This window comes from Pelobates fuscus, chromosome 3 (assembly GCF_036172605.1).
Source record: "Pelobates fuscus isolate aPelFus1 chromosome 3, aPelFus1.pri, whole genome shotgun sequence".
In the NCBI taxonomy this organism is placed as follows: domain Eukaryota; kingdom Metazoa; phylum Chordata; class Amphibia; order Anura; family Pelobatidae; genus Pelobates; species Pelobates fuscus.
The window spans coordinates 263680470-263699577 of NC_086319.1; the positions used below are offsets into that span (position 1 = coordinate 263680470).

Consider the following 19108-nt stretch of genomic DNA (forward strand, 5'->3'; position numbering starts at 1 on the left):
AAGCCGCCTTCACTTTACGTATTCTCGAGAGACAGCAGAGCAATGGCAATTTCACTTTGTTTACCCTACAGACAGCAGCAAATCCACCATCATCTTATGTACAGTAGGCACCAACAGGGCCACCTTTGCTTTACCTACACTGCAGACAGTAGCAAAACCACTATGACTTGACCTACATTGCAGACAGTAGTAATGCCACCTTCACTTTACACACACTGTACACACACTAATATATAAATCCTGATCATTCACACCTCAGACACAACCAAGACAAATCACTATTCAAACACACATTCCTCAGAAACAATGCCACACATATACACTGTTGTGTATAGTCTCACCTTTATTGTTGTACACATCAAGATAATTTGGTGCAGAGAAGATGGTGATGAGAGAGGGGAAGCCAGTGGTCTGACTCTTACGGTACATGCGGTACCTACAGATGAAGGGAAGTGGACAAGACTGTTTTTGAGCATCAGTAGCAAAACCACACCAGTAACAGCCTTACCAAGCAGGTAATTGATCAGCCTATGTTTGCCCAAGATGACCAAAATAACCATACAGATTTGTCCTTGGCATACATTAAGGTTGTCAAATTACTGGTGAATATGTAAATTCCAGCCTTGCCAAATTGTATGGGTTTAAATGAGAATGGCAACATAGGGGTAAAGCACAATTACAGTTTGTTTATGTAAAGCAAGTTAGATATCAAATGATGCTGAGAGAGTCCCAGTTTCTCAAGACCTCGTGGCCTACTCTTGATACCTAGCAATAACTGCGCACAAATTAACAGTCCATCTTTATCCAAATCCTCTTGTTTTGGTGCCATTTGGAACTAAAAAGTTGTAGATCGTGTCTTAGACAACTCAAACTAGCAGGCTAAAAGGAATGAGAGATTTTACCCAGCATCCTGCGCTTCATGAGCTCGAATAACCGACAGGAGATTGTTGCTCTGGAGAAATTCACAGACAGCAGGATAGCTGAAAAATAGAGCAGGAAACCAATGGGAATTGCGTGTTAATTGGCAGCTGAAAAAATGGATCTCTTAAAAACGTACTAGCCTGAGTCCCTGCTTATTTGGAGAGGGACTCTCATCCACATGTAGTCGTATGCATACTCTACACATTGTGCCTTGTGAAATCATGAGAAAATTAACACTATAACATTACTTTAAAGGGACCCTTCACTGCCCAAATATAAAATAAAAATCACTGTTTAGTATTCATACCCCAAATGACAACATGCATGCATTTAATTATGCATATTTTTCATTGGAGTTATACCTAAAAAGAGCTTGAAAAAGTGCAGATCTTGTCTGCTGCTTTTGCAAGCCCTCCTCTTCTAAACCCGCCCAGACTTTCTGTGACTGTTCAATCACAGACTTCCCAATGCAGCTTAATGTGAAGTCTTTGCAAGGCAGATGCTCTTGGTAATTGCCGCTTCTTGAGTTCGGTGCAAATATGTTAACCAAACCAAGAATATGTTGTCTGCTGGAAAAGCCGGGGGTGTGTAAAAGTGTCAATTTCTATTGAAATCTGCACTTTTTGCAAATGAAAGAAAAGAGGAAACACTCTTCACACAAAGCTAAAGTGTCTGTTTAAATTCTACTTATTTGAACACTGCATAGACAGTCTCCATGATGGTCACCAGAAATTAATGTGAGGGGCAGTAAGTGTAGAAAGTGTAGATGGATGCACAAACACAGACACAAAAAACAGGCATGGCACATAAGTAATTTGGGAGATGGCAACTGCAAGTTACTGCAGTCTGTAAAAAAAAAATAAAAAAAAAAATAAGAGAAATTGTGTAGAGAAAAGCTGGCACATTTTAGACTATAATTCTCTTTGTTCACAATGGTTTCATTAATCCAATGTTGTTTTTTAATAAGTAAACCCTAATAGCAAATGGCTATATTTGATACTTTAATTGCGGTTAGTGCACACGTAAGAGAAGCAAAGGATGGAGAGCACATTACCTATAGAAATACGAGCAACCGCGCACTGTGTTGTGAGTAAAGTGCTCTAGCGTTTTCTCATTTCCATAATCTTCAGCTGGATCGGACCACAGCAAGTCACACATGGGGCCAAAGGCGGGGGGTTCCTTAAATCTGTCTAACTGAGGAGACAGAGAGAAGACGAAGGGAGAGAGGTAAGCATTTCCACAGGAGAAAGAATCCCTTTACTTGAGCTATATTTAATCCTAGCCACCAAGCCATATAACCCATTTGTAACTGTAAAGATGTACATATAATCCTACTCCCAGAATTCCACTTGTGACTAACTGTAAAAATACACATAATTCTACTCCCTGCATTCCTCCACTTGTCAGGTTTTTTAACATATAACCCTAGTGTCAGTATATTTTCCATATGTAATTGTTAAGATGTGTATATAATCCTACTCATAACATTCGCCCGTTTGTAACAGTGCAGATCTTTTTATAAACCTACTCTCAGCATTTCCCCTCTGCATAACTGTAAAGGCAACATGCACTGAATCCTACTCCATATATTCCCACATTCATAACTGGTAAAATAACTTTGCATAACTTTACAGATCTACATATAAACCTACTCCCAGCATTTCACATGTACGTACACACACACACACAAACTCACACACTTTTGAGTTGGTTTTTTTTTTTGGGGGGGGCAGGAGGGGGAGAGGGGAGATTTTGTAATACACTCACCTTCCTGATGTCATCCAGGCAAGTGATTTCAGGCGACAGTCCACCATGTACACATAGAAACTGCTGGTTGAGAAGAGCTGCCAGTGGAAGACAGTCAAAGGCATCCATGCACGAGTCATACACTCGCTCTGAATACTTAATCTTACCTAAGAGAAATCACACATGAGTTAGGGCAAAGCAGAAAGGGGAAAAGGGATGGTAATATGCAAAAGGCATGACATAGACAGATGTGTAACTTATAGCATATGAGTTTCATGTACAACAAGTAGACATGTGTCCCTTCATATAATGGTCCTATGGGTAAAATAGCACGCATACAATATTCTGCACACAAATGATGATTTGGGCAGAATAGTTGAGGATTAATGCTCAACTCTTGGCATATGTAACGCAATTCTAAGTAAGCAGCGTCTGAACTCTGGACAGGCTATGCATTTGTTGCTGCATTTTGTAATTGCAGTACAGCTGAGAATGTAAATGTCTAATTTATATCACTTCCTCTTTTGAACAAAACCCATATTGCAGTGCTATTTGTTCCTAAACAGCAAAATATGGTCTCGTTCTCACTTAACGTTTACTTGACATGCACATTACAATTACATATTCCAACTTAAAATTGAAAAGTTCCATGCCATGGGTTCAGCCCCTACTGTTGTCCCAAATTCAGGATACTCAATACGTAAGCAATGGAAACAGACAATACAGAAGTACAGTCATGCAGACTCAGTAAGGCGCACAGATTGTCAGGATGCAGACTCAGTAAGGCGCACAGATTGTCAGGATGCAGACTCAGTAAGGCGCACAGGTTGTCAGGATGCAGTCTCAGTAAGGCGCACAGATTGTCAGGATGCAGTCTCAGTAAGGCGCACAGATTGTCAGGATGCAGTCTCAGTAAGGCGCACAGATTGTCAGGATGCAGTCTCAGTAAGGCGCACAGATTGTCAGGATGCAGTCTCAGTAAGGCGCACAGATTGTCAGGATGCAGTCTCAGTAAGGCGCACAGATTGTCAGGATGCAGTCTCAGTAAGGCGCACAGATTGTCAGGATGCAGTCTCAGTAAGGCGCACAGATTGTCAGGATGCAGTCTCAGTAAGGCGCACAGATTGTCAGGATGCAGTCTCAGTAAGGCGCACAGATTGTCAGGATGCAGTCTCAGTAAGGCGCACAGATTGTCAGGATGCAGTCTCAGTAAGGCGCACAGATTGTCAGGATGCAGTCTCAGTAAGGCGCACAGATTGTCAGGATGCAGTCTCAGTAAGGCGCACAGATTGTCAGGATGCAGTCTCAGTAAGGCGCACAGATTGTCAGGATGCAGTCTCAGTAAGGCGCACAGATTGTCAGGATGCAGTCTCAGTAAGGCGCACAGATTGTCAGGATGCAGTCTCAGTAAGGCGCACAGATTGTCAGGATGCAGTCTCAGTAAGGCGCACAGATTGTCAGGATGCAGTCTCAGTAAGGCGCACAGATTGTCAGGATGCAGTCTCAGTAAGGCGCACAGATTGTCAGGATGCAGTCTCAGTAAGGCGCACAGATTGTCAGGATGCAGTCTCAGTAAGGCGCACAGATTGTCAGGATGCAGTCTCAGTAAGGCGCACAGATTGTCAGGATGCAGTCTCAGTAAGGCGCACAGATTGTCAGGATGCAGTCTCAGTAAGGCGCACAGATTGTCAGGATGCAGTCTCAGTAAGGCGCACAGATTGTCAGGATGCAGTCTCAGTAAGGCGCACAGATTGTCAGGATGCAGTCTCAGTAAGGCGCACAGATTGTCAGGATGCAGTCTCAGTAAGGCGCACAGATTGTCAGGATGCAGTCTCAGTAAGGCGCACAGATTGTCAGGATGCAGTCTCAGTAAGGCGCACAGATTGTCAGGATGCAGTCTCAGTAAGGCGCACAGATTGTCAGGATGCAGTCTCAGTAAGGCGCACAGATTGTCAGGATGCAGTCTCAGTAAGGCGCACAGATTGTCAGGATGCAGTCTCAGTAAGGCGCACAGATTGTCAGGATGCAGTCTCAGTAAGGCGCACAGATTGTCAGGATGCAGTCTCAGTAAGGCGCACAGATTCTCAGGATGCAGTCTCAGTAAGGCAAACAGATTGTCAGGATGCAGACTCAGTAAAGTTTATAGAGTGTCACTGTCTAAATATGGATTCAGATATTGACAAAGACCAGCAGGATTGTGAAGATTATTAGGCAATAAACACCAAATTATAATATATGCCAGAAATCATGATATATCAAACAGCAACGCACATATGAAAAAGCAGAGTGCGCTGATGAATGTGTTCCCCAAGTCTTGTTGAAAAGCAGCAAGAAATATATTGAATATGTGTGTGTCCTAAAAAGAAACAGATGGAAGGTGGGTATCAAGAATACCAGAAAGAAAACAGGGCATAGGTTGGCTGGAATCATATTGAGAGCATGATTCGGATGGCAAAATAAGTAGACTACTAGGGGACAAAAAACAAAAACAAACAGAAAACTAACTAACAAAGCTATCTGGATTCAAATGAAAGAACCGAACACAAATGCTCTGTAACAAAATGCCAATAGCGCAGGACACAGATTGGAAGGAACTAGAGGCAGCTGGTCAGACTGACAAGCCTTGAAAAGAAGCAGTCACTATGAGATCATCTCTGTGCACAATGGCACCTAGAATGGAAGTATAAGGAATACAATATAAACTGTGAGCATTCTCGATGTGCCACAGAATCTTCAGAAGATAGGTAGGGTGGGAAAGGTGATAACGGTACCAGCACATTAAACCTAGGATATTGTGACGGTAGTAATCGGTATCACCGTCCAGTATTCCCTTTTTCCCAATAGCAGAATAACAACAATAATCCACAGGGTAAAATAACGCTGGTATCGCCAAATAATCCACACATGAGCCAAAGCTTAATGCTGGAACAAGACTGATTTACTGGAAGCAACATGCGTTCAATTTATACAGTACAAGCTCCTCCTCTGGCCAGGCTAGTTTCAGCAACATACTAAACTCAATTATCTGCTGGCCAGAAACATTAACAATTTTCCACATTTTTAAATATATACTTTCTACATGTCACAGAAATATAACAATCACATCCCTGGGTAGCTGAGGATACTAGGAGTAACATATCCAAATTTCACGAAAATCCGTTCTGTAGTTTTCGTGTCGCATCGTGTGGAAGTTTGACCGGCTCGCCATGTGGTTGTATCCGAGTTAGAGTTCCATGAAATTGGTAGCAAGAGCCGGTCTCCGTTCGTGCGGAATTACACGAAAACCACCACAGTTATACAGCATCTGGTTCCGTATGAATGCTCCCCTCATTCGGTTGATTGAAACTCCCGAACACCAGTTTGATACTGTAAGTGGAAATCGGTCAGGCGGGACTTCCATAGAGACCGAGTGTTGTGTGTTTGTCATGCTGAAAATGGTTCCAGGCAATCCACGAGTAAGTCCCGCTGACCGCGTTCCGGGATCTAAGATGGCCGCCATCCTTTGTTCTCACCACGTATTCATATGCCGAATGGCGGCCACCTAGAAGCACTCAATTACCTTGTGGTTTTCGTGGTTACTTGGTGTTTTAAGTTCTGATTGCTACCCAGGGTGGTCTCCGTTCGGTAGAACGAATAAATGTCCCAAACACAGGAATAACAACAAATACTTTACAGTCACTTAACTAGCAGGGAGAGGAATTAACCGAATGGGTACAGGTAAACATAAGGAAATCCTTTACAGATATAATGCAGCATGATGTGTTTATAGGTTACCCACACAAGATGAAAACATCAAACTAAAGCTCTTCCTTAAACCACATGTAATAAATTATTCATAAATATCTTCTGTAAAAACAAAAAGAAATGCATAGTTTGCTAATGACATGCAATATACAAAACTTTTGGGATTTTGACACTGGATGCGGCTTTGCCTCTGTTACTCTATTAATCCTTTTACTGTTCAACACTGACAAATTGATAGTAAAAATAAATAGTGTCATTAAAAATGGCGCTAAATATAAAGTGCAATCAGATACCATACAGTGTGGTGTAATGCAGCTTGTACCACCGTGAAACCAATCACTCCAGTTCCACAAATAGAGCATAGACCAATACAGAGTAATGGTGAACAGCGCAATAAAGGTAAAGCACACATTTATTTAGTCCTTGGCTGAGAGCGAATCTAAAACCTTTTTCTAAAACTCTTGGTTGGCTAAATTTTAAAACCTTTTTAGAAATATTAAAAAGGTTTATAGGTTAAGAAAGGAAATATAATCTATACATTTTTTTAAACATTTCTAAATAGGTTTTAAATTTTAACCAAAGAGTTTTACAAAAAGGTTTTAAATTCGCTTACAGCCAAGGGCTAAATGAATTTGTGCTTTACCTGTGGACCTTTATAACAAAATGGAATGGAGAAAGCTCCTAACAACAAAAACCCTACAACACAGTGGGGAGTTTCCCTGTATATCACACTCAAAACTTACCTACCTGAGCCAGTAATCTATACAGGCTCTGGAAAATGTGAGTGTGATTACTGCAGTGCTTCTTTACGTACACTTATTGATTTTATTAGTTGTATTGCCCTATGAGATTTTATGTCTGATTCTTCCTAGGAAATATCCAAGAAATTCTAAAGGGTATATACTTTATTTTATTGTATTTACATTACTTGTGGTACACTGTTTATTCACTTTTTTATTGCGTTGTTCACCATTACTCTGTATTTGTCTGTACTGACAAACTGATGTTCTTCTGCGTTCACCAGTGATTGCGGAGAAGACAGGGTACTCACCACAAGCTATCCCTCTACTGCAAATTTTTAATACTTTTCAATAAAAGATGTCTATATTTTTAAAGCGTTAGCAGCTGCTTCATATATGAACCATGATGCCTGGATATTGCACATGGATGGGACTCTTATTAAAGGGACACTAGTCACCTGAACAACTTTAGCTTAATGAAGCAGTTTTGGTGTATAGAACATGCCCCTGCAGCCTCACTGCTCAAACCTCTGCCATTTAGGAGTTAAATCCCTTTGTTTATGAACCCTAGTCACACCTCCCTGCATGTGACTTGCACAGCCTTCCATAAACACTTCCTGTAAAGAGAGCCCTATTTAGGCTTTCTTTATTGCAAGTTCTGTTTAATTAAGATTTTCTTATCCCCTGCTATGTTAATAGCTTGCTAGACCCTGCAAGAGCCTCCTGTATGTGATTAAAGTTCAATTTAGAGATTGAGATACAATTATTTAAGGTAAATTACATCTGTTAGAAAGTGAAAGCAGTTTTTGTTTTCATGCAGGCTCTGTCAATCATAGCCAGGGCTGCATAAACAGAAACAAAGTGATTTAACTCCTAAATGACAGTGAAATTGCAGGGGAATGATCTATACACTAAAACTGCTTTATTTAGCTAAAGTAATTTAGGTGACTATAGTGTTCTTTTAACACGTCAGAACATCTATTAAAAAAAAAAAAAAAAAAAAAAGGGGGCGGGGCCGGACCGCCGAGCAGGACGGTCGCATGTCAGACCAGCTCCTGGAACAACAAGGAAATATAAGCATGAAACTGGAATTTTGGCATATAAAACCGACCGGCAGCGGCAACTCCAATCGGGTGGAGAGTACCAGACCCAGGGTGAGGCTGGCCAGAAGGGCTCCAGTCCCCTGGGGGGTGAACCCTCACTGGCGCAATCGAGGCCTTCTCCGGCGGTGAGTGGAGCAGACGGCCGCTGCTCCACTATCCCGTCCATCGGTACCAAACCAAGGGCCAGACCCATGAGGAAATGGCCCCGTTCCCCCCCCTCTGGACCGGGGGGGTGATCCCGGTCCTCACCCTCGAACCCCGACCAGCCAGGACGCCGCTTCGGGGCCACCCTGATCCGACACAGCATTCAAGATGGCGGAGACCAAAGGTGATGGCGCAAAACCTGTAACCAATACAAGGTACCCGCCAAAACCAGCAACGAGGCGCTGAAGAAGCGACCCACCTCAGCCCCCCCTTCAAAGCACCCACCTTCAAGCTGGCCCAGCAAGAGACGGCACCTTAAAAGAGGACTCCAGCCTGACGGCCTCTCACATGCCCCCTACAACATGGCGACACTAAGGCCTATACTGGGCACGGCAGCACTCACCTTCCACAGGCAACAACGCAGAGAGGGGCACCTCACTCTCACGAGGTGATTGAGCAGTGGAACCCCCTCACCGCACCACTCGAAGCAGGTCTGTACTGCCTAGTCTCCGCACCATAAGACTGGAACTGACCCCAAGACAGCCTTCCTGGGCCTTGAGCCCCAGAGGTCACTCCTCAAACCGCAACCCAGCACCTGGACTGACTACACTAACCAGGAATTCCGTTACCGGCCACTTATGGAACCGGGACCGTGGGCACAGATGGTTGGCTCATACGGAGCCCAGGGCTGGCAGCGTGGCATACGTCGGACCCACCCTTATAGCGGGACTCAGCTACATCTTCACTCAAGGCGGAGGGAGGAAAAATCACAAGCCCAGGAGACCTGACTTGCCTGACAACTTGCCGATGGGGAGCAGAAGGACTTTCCTGACAATACCCAGTGAGGTCTTTCAACCTGCCTCTCAGATTGAACTCAGATAAGGGTCATGTTGCCATGCATATGCTATTTTGACTGAATTCCCTTTGTCATCTCCTCCTGTAACCCTAACATGTTATGCAGCATTGTCACCTAGAGGCAAACACAGTAGTAGGATCTTGCATACCTAGCACGTGATGCAGCATACTATCCACATAACCTGTAGGGCAGCCACGACAGATATATGTCCATTTAATATAAAAATGGGGCAACACTATAAGCTATGGAATCCCACTATTGTAAACGCTCACCTTTGTGACCTTACCGCTACACACACCTATGGTCATACCTATACTGCAGCCAACTAAGCATCTTCCCACGCTACAGCGTACTACACTGCACACTAAGGGGTCATCCTGAGTGCCGACATAGACTCTCACCTGACTGCCACGGGGTAAACATGGGGTGGTTACCTTAAGCACATCTTAAGCATTTATTTTTAAGCATATTATGCGCTGAAGCACAGTCTTTACTATTGACTCTGCTTCTCTGTTCCAAGCTTATATACTTATCAAGCACTATAGGCTCATTCACTCTAATGTACATCGACAAGTATTTTCACTATGAGTAACCGTGTGCTCATTCTATGATTATCGAAGTTAAATGCATAAGTATTTTAACATGTCATATTGCAAGTATGAGCAGGTTATTCCTAAGCTAAGTTTATTTCCAACCTGATGTCAAACCATATGTATCTATGAAAAAAAAAGTGCATTGTTTATCTATTCCCCACTGTAACCAATGTCTTGAACCTGCATACGGAATGCCGTTGGGGTACCGTATGTATGCCTGTGATTAATATATGCACTGCAAAAATAAAGAATAAAAAAAAAAAAAAAAAAAAACTGGTTAGGTCATGTGGCACTGATCTATCATAGTTCTGTAGGACAAGTTATCACCAATATGTACTTATGGGCACAGCAAGAACACACTGTTTAGTTAATTCTAACTCTACAGATATCTCCAACATTTGGTACTACATAGATATACCCAACTATAACCTATTCCTTTAAATTGATTCATTTTTTTCTTAACACTTCGTCCTATGTGAAGTGAGACATAATGCACATGAAAAGTATAACATGTGAATATGGACAAATTCCTAGGACATGTCCCCGTTGAATTTAAAGGGACACTATAGTCATCAGAACAACTACAGCTTAATGTAGTTGTTCTGATGAGTATAATCATTGCCTTCAGGCATTTTCATGCAAACACTGCCTTCTCAGAGAAAAGGCAGTGTTTACAGTGCCCCTAGAAACATCTCTAGGTGGCCACTCCTCAGATGGCCACTGGAGGTTCTTCCTGGCTAGAGTGTAGTACTGCCGTTCAGCGTCTCCACGCTCTGCATGGGAACGCTGAATTTTCCTCATAGAGATGCATTGATTCAATGCATCTCTATGAAGAAGTGCTGATTGGCCAAAACAGTGTTTGGCCCCTCCCCATCCCATTTTAGCCAATTCATTGGATTGGCTAAAAATCGGCAATTCTGATGTCATCAAGCAGGCGGGTCGGGGATGGGGCCAGCGTTGGCAGACCTGCATGGTGCTGGAAATAAGGTGAGTTTTAATTCATTTTAAGGGGGCAAGCCACCTAGATGGTGGGTTTAACCCTTTAGGGTCAGGAATACATGTTTGTGTTCCTGACCCTACAGTGTTCCTTTAAGACTACGTAGATGCTTTTTGAACAATAATTGAAATGTTCTTTTAGAGAATGAGAAATAGAGCAAGTAAAAGATGGTAACCAAGTCAAGAATAAATATAGAAATGTTATTTGTGTGTTGATATTCAGGTAAAAGGGATACTCCACACCTCTTAATAACATCATTAGAATGAAGGGGTTTTGGTGTGAGTAGGTCCCAGACACCAGTGTACCTCAAGGAGTTAAACATTTTAACCCCTAAGTCTTGAATATGGTGCCCAATAGTCCTGCCCACAAACATCCGTTACAGTCCAACGCTTGAATTAGGAAATTTCAGACAGGAGAGCATCAGCTGACACCCTTAGCCTATCAGGCTTGAGGAAACCGTATGCAATATATTTAAGTTCAATTTAGTATCCTCCTCAGAAAGAAGATATTAGATTGCTATTTGGTTTAGAGACAGTTGTCTGCTAAAACTGGCTACCATCATGGAAACAGTATAATTTTAGCCATCTTCGTGGGGCCCTCTAACAGTAGAAACACTTGAACTTTGACATTATCCGTTTGTCTTCAGCATGGCATGAACAACAGTCAATAACTTGGTTGCCGTGGGACACATGTGAGGTTTCTAACCCACATTAAAATAGCCTCAATTTGGATGAAAAGCTCCTTCACATTTTTCATCATAGCACCAACATGAAATAGAGTTTTCAGATTATCCAAATGGCCTCACAAAAAATGGCAATAGATAGGGCACAAGAGATGCTTTTTGTTTTATTTATTTCTCTTAAAAGGTAAAGCTGCAACTTCTTAATAGACTGCACTGTTTGTTCAGATGACCTTTCCCTTCTCTTATTCCCCAATGTTCTCATTAACAGATAAGAGTTTATGGTCCAAGGCATATTGAATTTCAAAGTCTCAAGGAACAAGCTAAGCTAAGGAGTGGTATGTTGGCAAGTGATTGGACCTGATGAAATGTCTTGGATCCCAGATGAAGATTAGCATGCCACACACAGTCAACATATTAAATGAAAATTTAACCAGCAAATCAGTTGTGATGTGTCTCAATGTTCTGTTCACCTGCAAGACTGGACATACAATTACAAAACCACTTTTATTTAATGGTACCACAGTAATGTGCCTACATCATGGGATATTTATTTGCTAGCTACAATACAGAAAATAGTGTATTACAAAAATGCATGGAAGAAATAAGTGAAACAGAAAGCTGATCGGTAAGACAGAAAATAAATTAAACTTTCCTAAACAAATATATGGAAGGAGTATGAAGATGGTAAAAACTCTGCTGGATAAGCAATGCAGAGTGCAAGGAAACAAATGACACCAAGTATATCTGACAGGGCCACATTTGTTTCCATTACCAGCAGTGTCTCCCAGTCACTCAAAGGTTGCTTGTGGAGTCACTCAAGGATCAGGTCTTAACCCTTCTATTCTACAGGGTGGCCCGTAAGTCCCTACCCATCTATATATCTTGTGTATACAGTGTATCTGTGTGCTGGATGGGTAGGGACTTATAGGCCACCCCCACCTTTTATCCCCTTCATTGCTCAGCCTCTGAATTGTGCAGAAAAGGAAGGCACAGGGAAGCACTGGGTGCAGGCGATTGGAAGAGTGTCAGCTCACTTTGAGCACTGCATACAGTTCATCTGTCGGTCTGGGGTCATATTTAGCTGATGGAACTAAATCCCAGGTATTGATACTTGGGTCTCCCTGGTGTGAGCAGTAATTTATCCCTGCTTATAGCCTCTGGGATTAAATCCCAATTTAAAGCGCTGTATGCAGTGATCGCTTAAATGTTGCATACAGTTCATTTGCAAGCCACTAAATATGGCCCTAGTTGGCACAGAAGAGCCCCAGATATCAATTGATATCTAGGTCTTCCTGATGTGAGCAGGGTCAAATCTCAAAGCTTTAGGACATTTCATGACGTTCTATTGGCATTAAAGTCCACTCTGTGGAGGATGGAATGGAAAGTCCAACCCCATATGCTAATGCCAGTAATAAACTATGGGAATAGAATATATGGATCAGCAGTGCAAACACATCTGTCTGAATTCATTACTCTATATAATTTGTTACTTCACATTGTTCCCCAGTGTAACTACAGAAGCCTTCTTCGTGAGAAGTTGGAACTTCTAAACTATCTAATTATAGAAACCACTGGATTCCACTCCAGGCACTATAACAATTGAATTAAAATAAGGTTTTTATTGTGCAAGGAGCTCCCAGGCAAAATGCATATCTCAAGGGGTTAAACCATTAACGAACAGTTTAATGTCTTCAATATGGCACCTGATCACTCTTCACTTCTGTTCCAGTCCGAGGCACGTGTGCCGCTGTTAGGCTGAGAACATCAGCTGATGCTTTCAGCCTAACAGTAGTACCCCAATGACAAAATGGAATGAAAAAGGTACCAATCTTTTTCAGTCAGTTTTGTGAGTGGGGAGCTACTTGGTCAGAGGCTTCCTGATTGAAGCAGCTGACTGGAATAGAAGTGAAGGAGGAGAGCGTTCAGGCGCCAGATTAAAGATTGTGAAATCAAACTATTATTTAACCTTTTAACCACTTAAGATAAGCCAGCGCCTGGTACCTCCTCAAGCTATAACAACTTGTTATGTTGCAGCAAAGTCTTTAAGTCCTCTTTTTTTTATCCATCCCCCACTTCAAAAAGGAGGTCAGTCGAGTATCTTTCTCCTATAGCCTGCCAGATAATATCAACTCTCACACCAGTCTGAAGTCCCTGAAAACAACTGCAACTAACTTCAATGAAAAAAAGCAACTGTACTCATTATCAGACATTATATGTGTAACAATGCATGTCTAATTATGCTACATATGTGCAACATTGTTTGTTTTTTTAGATCTCCCCAGGACAGCCCCTTCCAGGAGAGAATTTTCATTATATCGTACCTTGTAAAATAGTTTACAAAGAAATACATGACTCAGTGCTGGGGCAGGGTAAAGCAAGAGATCTGAAAAAAAAGACAGTGGGTAGTAGGGCAGGGATTTACCACGGGAAACGAAAGTCTGCAGACTTGTATATTTAAGCACAGCGTTGAGTGCAGAATGAACTACAAAGTAGGCTAAACATGTTAGGAATTAAAATATAAGTTAAATGCAGAGTGCAAGAGAAACCAAAAAAGATGCTGGACACATTAGGAATACAAATAGAAACAGGGTGCAGAAGGACTCAATAAGGATCCACATATTAGGGATACAGCTGAAAGTAGAGTGCAGGAAGAAACAGAAAGAAACATACACAAATTAAACTAACTAGTATTGTGCACGAGAAGCCAGAGAACAGGAAACACAAATATCTGGTAGGATTTAGGGAAAAGCAGTGCAGTAGAAAATATATAGACCCAGAAATTGATTAAATGCATTGTGGGTCAACACTTGAATAGAGGCAATTAAAAAAAAAAAAAAAAAAATAAAAACGGGGCACTCCTCAAAATCACTCACATTCTTGCTTGAAGGTGAAGTACTCTGTTAAGTGTCGGCACTCATGGTTCCCTCGCAGAAGAAACAGGGTTTTGGGGTGAATAATTTTCAGGCTCCAGAGGTATAGAACACACTAATGAGGCAAGAAATAACAAAAGAAGAAAGAATGATTAAAAGTATAAATTAATGAGGCATACCAAGACCACCCTTTAACGCTGAATAATAAGGTCACAAATCCCTTTCAGTCTATTGGCCAGAGGATGTCTTTTCTACCTGGGCATGGATATGGATAGAAATGTAACAAGTACCTGTTCAGTCAGTCAGTCTATTCTAAGTCATAATGTTACCAGATGCAAACCATTTTGTCTGTATGGGCATGAGACACTGACCTCTATACTGAAGTAGCCTCGATCCACATAGTCCCCCAAGAAGAGGTAACGTGTGGTATGGGGAGAACCCCCAACTTCAAAAAGCTTCATAAGATCAAAAAATTGCCCATGAATATCACCACAAACTGCAAAAACGGGAAATAAAGGACAATGAGCAACAGAGTAATGAGCAACAGAGTAATGTGTAGAAGAGTGATAAGAAATATGGGGAAAAAAATATAAAAGGGAGAGGAGTCAATAGTGGGAACCTTTATTAAAAACAGAGGGTAAAAGTTGCAAAACATAGTGAAGGGCAGTGAAGAAGAGAGGGCGGGTGAGTGAATAAAAAATACTGTTTGAGAAAGATTGTTCTAAGTATCAAGGAGGAGAAAAAGATAAAACATGGGATTCAGCTGGTGATTCACCTGTGATGGGGGCCTCCACCTCAAGCATGGTCTTCTCATGTCGCAGGATTGCAGCTCCGTCTCGAATAATGCGCAGGGCAACTTCCTCCTCTAACCGTCCCTCTTTGGCTAGGTGATTTTTCAAAGTCTCTAACTGAGGGCGTCCATCTACAAACACTTCATTCATGGACAGGCGACGGGTAGGTGGGAAAGGTACAGCTGGCAGGAAGATAGGAAGAAAAAAGGAGACCATAAACAAGAAGTTAATATTTAATTAAAATGTTAATAGTCATAAACACTAAACACTGAATTGTATTAAATTAAAAATAAATTGCAAAATTTTTGTCAAAAATGGCTCATTTGCAAATGTTCTCCAATTCTATTATAGTCACAACTGGGCTGCTTTAGCATAAATTGCGAATTTTATTTTTCACTTTAGTGCAATTTTGTGTTTACTGAAAAAAACTCTGCAGGATGGCTCTCTCATTCAATAAAATGAGCGTTCTCGTTTTATTTTGTACTATTACAACTTATGTATGTACAATGTTAGATGAGTAATAAGCCCTGTGATCTCAGAAGTGTCAAATCATCCAAGGTTCTGGCTAAATAAAATCTTCTAGGCAACTGACATGGTCAAGTCTGCAGGTCGAGCATGAAATAAAAGGATGCTTTAGACATTAATATAATATTGCAATCACTACTTTTAAATATGATATTGTAATCTCAGCCTGGGCAAGATAGAGGGATCCACAGCCACTTACTTAAATATTCCCCACTCTGCCATTCTCTCATATCCTTACATTTAAATTCCCTTTCATATGCTTTTTCCTTGATTTTGTTTATAACACCTAAATTATTCTCCAGCTACAATCGGTCTTATCTAACCCTAGATTCGCTCCTTGATAGCCTGGGCCCCATACAATATTGAAACATTTCTGGATGACCATTTCCCACATCCCACCCTCCCCATAGCACTCATTACATTTATAGATGGCTCAAACTACCTAGCTTTCCTGACAAACCAATCATGTCCACCAAGCCCTCCACACCTAAAATAGCTAAACTCACAATACCTCTTTAACCCTTAACCCTCCTAACCACACCTATAATTCTCAAAACACAGCACGTTCTCTTCCTCAACCACACATAGATCATACCTTTCCTACCCTTCAGACTTTCTCCCCAGCTACTGAACAAGAGGTGGCTGCCAGGGCCGGCCTTAGGGGTGTGCGAGCTGTGCGGCCGCACAGGGCGCCATGGAGCCGCACAGCCGGCCGGAATTTTTTTTTTTTTAACATTTCCGGCGGGGGCGGAGCTAAAAGCGCCGGAAAACTGCTGCAGGGGAAGCAGGAAGGAGTCCCTGCTTCCCCACCAAACAGTCACCAGGAGCTGCACTGCCTCCACAAAGAGTGATTGTCAGGTGAGTGTGACTCTCTGCCTGTGTGTATTACTGTCTATGTGTGTGTATGACTGTCTGCCTCTGTGTGTCTGTGTGTATGACTGTCTGCCTGTGTGTATGACTGTCTGCCTCTGTGTGTCTGTGTGTATGACTGTCTGCCTGTGTGTATTACTGTCTGTGTGTGTGTGTGTGTATGACTGTCTGCCTCTGTGTATTACTGTCTGTGTGTGTGTGTGTATGACTGTCTGCCTCTGTGTATTACTGTCTGTGTGTGTGTGTGTATGACTGTCTGCCTCTGTGTATGACTGTCTGCCTCTGTGTATGACTGTCTGCCTCTGTGTATGACTGTCTGCCTCTGTGTATTACTGTCTGCCTCTGTGTATTACTGTCTGCCTCTGTGTATTACTGTCTGCCTCTGTGTGTCTGTGTGTATGACTGTCTGCCTGTGTGTATTACTGTCTGTGTGTGTGTGTGTATTACTGTCTGTGTGTCTGTGTATGACTGTCTGCCTGTGTGTATTAGTGTGTGTGTGTGTGTGTGTGTGTGTGTGTATGACTGTCTGTCTGTGTGTATAACTGTCTGCCTCTGTGTGTCTGTGTGTTTGACTGTCTGCCTGTGTGTGTCTTTGTGTATGTCTGTGTGTGTGTGTGACTGTCTGCCTTTGTGTGTCTGTGTGTGTGTGTATGGCTGTCTGCCTGTGTGTATGTCTTCCTGTGTGTGTGTGTATGGCCGTCTGACTCTGTGTGTGTGTGTGTGTGTCACATACAACCAATACACGCATATCACACACTGTTAATACACCCATTACAAATATCACACATAGCATACATATCACACACAGTCATCACACCTACTATCACATACACAGACAACACAAACATTACAGCATACATGGATGATGGGGGGGGGGGGGGGGGCGCTGTGAAGATTTTTCGCACAGGGCGTCTAAATGCCTAAGGCCGGCCCTGGTGGCTGCGCTCCTCCTTTTCTCTTGCCCCACCACTTGCCCGCTCAATCCTGTCCCGTCTCACCTCATCAGATCTCTCTCCCCTTGCCTTGTGCCTTCCCTAACACACATGTTCAACTGCTCTCTCTCTCTCTTCTGGCAATTTCCCTGCTGACCTTAAACATGCCACTGTAGTACCTATCCTGAAAAAAAAACACATCTCTTGACCCTTCCTCCCTTTCTATCGTCTCATATCCCTGCTCCCTTTTTCCTCAAAGCTTCTGGAAAGACTTGTCTTTACCAGTGTGTCTCGCTTCCTTAATTCCAACTCTCTCCTTGACCCTCTTCAGTCTGGCTTCCGCCCTCTCCACCCTACTGAGACTGCTCTTATCAAAGTTACTAATGACCTAATCGCAGCTAAATCCAAAGGCCACTACTCCATATTAATTATTCTTGACCTTTCTGCTGCCTTTGACACTGTTGGTCATGCTCTCCTCCTTCAAACTCTTCAATCGCTCGGTCTCTGTCCTCTCATGGTTTTCCTCTTCTCTCTCCCAATGCTCATTCAGTGTCTCCTTTTCCAAGGATACCTCCTCCCCTCGTCCTGTCTCGGTTGGAGTTCCCCAAGGCTCTGTCCTTGGTCGACTTCTATTTTCTCTTTTTACAGGCCCTCTTGGAAAACGTATTACCTCTTTTGGATTCCACTACCACCTGTACGCTGATGACACCCAAATATCTCTCTCCTCCCCGGACCTCTCCCCTGCCGTCCTGCAACTTGTCACTGCTTGCCTTTCTTCCATCTCTGGATGTCCTCCCGCTTTCTAAAACTCAATCTCTCTAAAATTTAACTCCTTGTCTTTCCTCCTCCTAATACTGATCCTCCTCTCTCGCTCTCCCTTCAAGTCAGTGGTATCCACATAAGTCCATCCTTGCAAGCACGCTATCTTGGCGTTATACTTGACTCTGGCCTCACCTTTGAGCCTCACATCCAGTTTGTTGCCAAATCCTGTAGATCCCAACATAAAAACAGAGCCCGCATTCGCCCCTTACTTACAAAAGAGGCTACCAAGGAGCTTGTCCATGCTCTAGTAATTACCCACATGGATTATTGTAACCCTCTCCTGACTGGTCTTCTCAAAAGCCACATTGCCCCGCTACAGTCTGTAATGAATACTGCCGCCAGACTGATTTTCCTCTCTAGTAGGTCCTCTCACACCTCACCCCTCTGTCAGTCCTTACATTGTCTTGCTGTATCCTATAGGAGTCAATTCAAAGTGCTAACCCATACATATAAAGTACTGTACAATTCTAGCCCCTCATGTCTCTTCACAGATCCATAGGTATGCCCCTCCTCATTCCCTCCGCTCTGCCTGACACCTCCTGACCGCTGCTCGCACCCGTACGACCAACTCGCGCTTGCAGGACTTCTCGCAGACGGCTCCCTTCCTATGAAATAGCCTGCCTACCCCCATCAGACTCTCTCCTAGTCTTCAATCCTTTAAGAAGTGCCTTAAAACCCATCTCTTTATGAAAGCGTATGGCCTCCCAGAGTAACATCTACCTTACACACCTGTCTTTTGCTCTCCTATAGGGCAGCACTTTACTCTCTCCTC

At 42.7% G+C, this 19108-nt stretch overlaps 1 protein-coding gene across 4 annotated transcripts in view; it reads right to left on the reverse strand.

Annotated features, from left to right (window-relative positions):
• The window catches only part of PPP3CC (protein phosphatase 3 catalytic subunit gamma), an 81553-nt gene that overhangs the window by 21529 nt on the left and 40916 nt on the right, over positions 1-19108 (reverse strand). For all 4 annotated transcript variants that reach the window (XM_063448472.1, XM_063448471.1, XM_063448470.1 and 1 more), the window contains 7 exons: positions 15172-15369; positions 14768-14892; positions 14400-14511; positions 2689-2834; positions 1976-2115; positions 903-980; positions 342-436 (listed from right to left, as the gene is read on the reverse strand). In XM_063448472.1, the coding sequence (XP_063304542.1) occupies positions 342-436; positions 903-980; positions 1976-2115; positions 2689-2834; positions 14400-14511; positions 14768-14892; positions 15172-15369 (894 nt within the window). The remainder of the gene's footprint in view (positions 1-341; positions 437-902; positions 981-1975; positions 2116-2688; positions 2835-14399; positions 14512-14767; positions 14893-15171; positions 15370-19108) is intronic.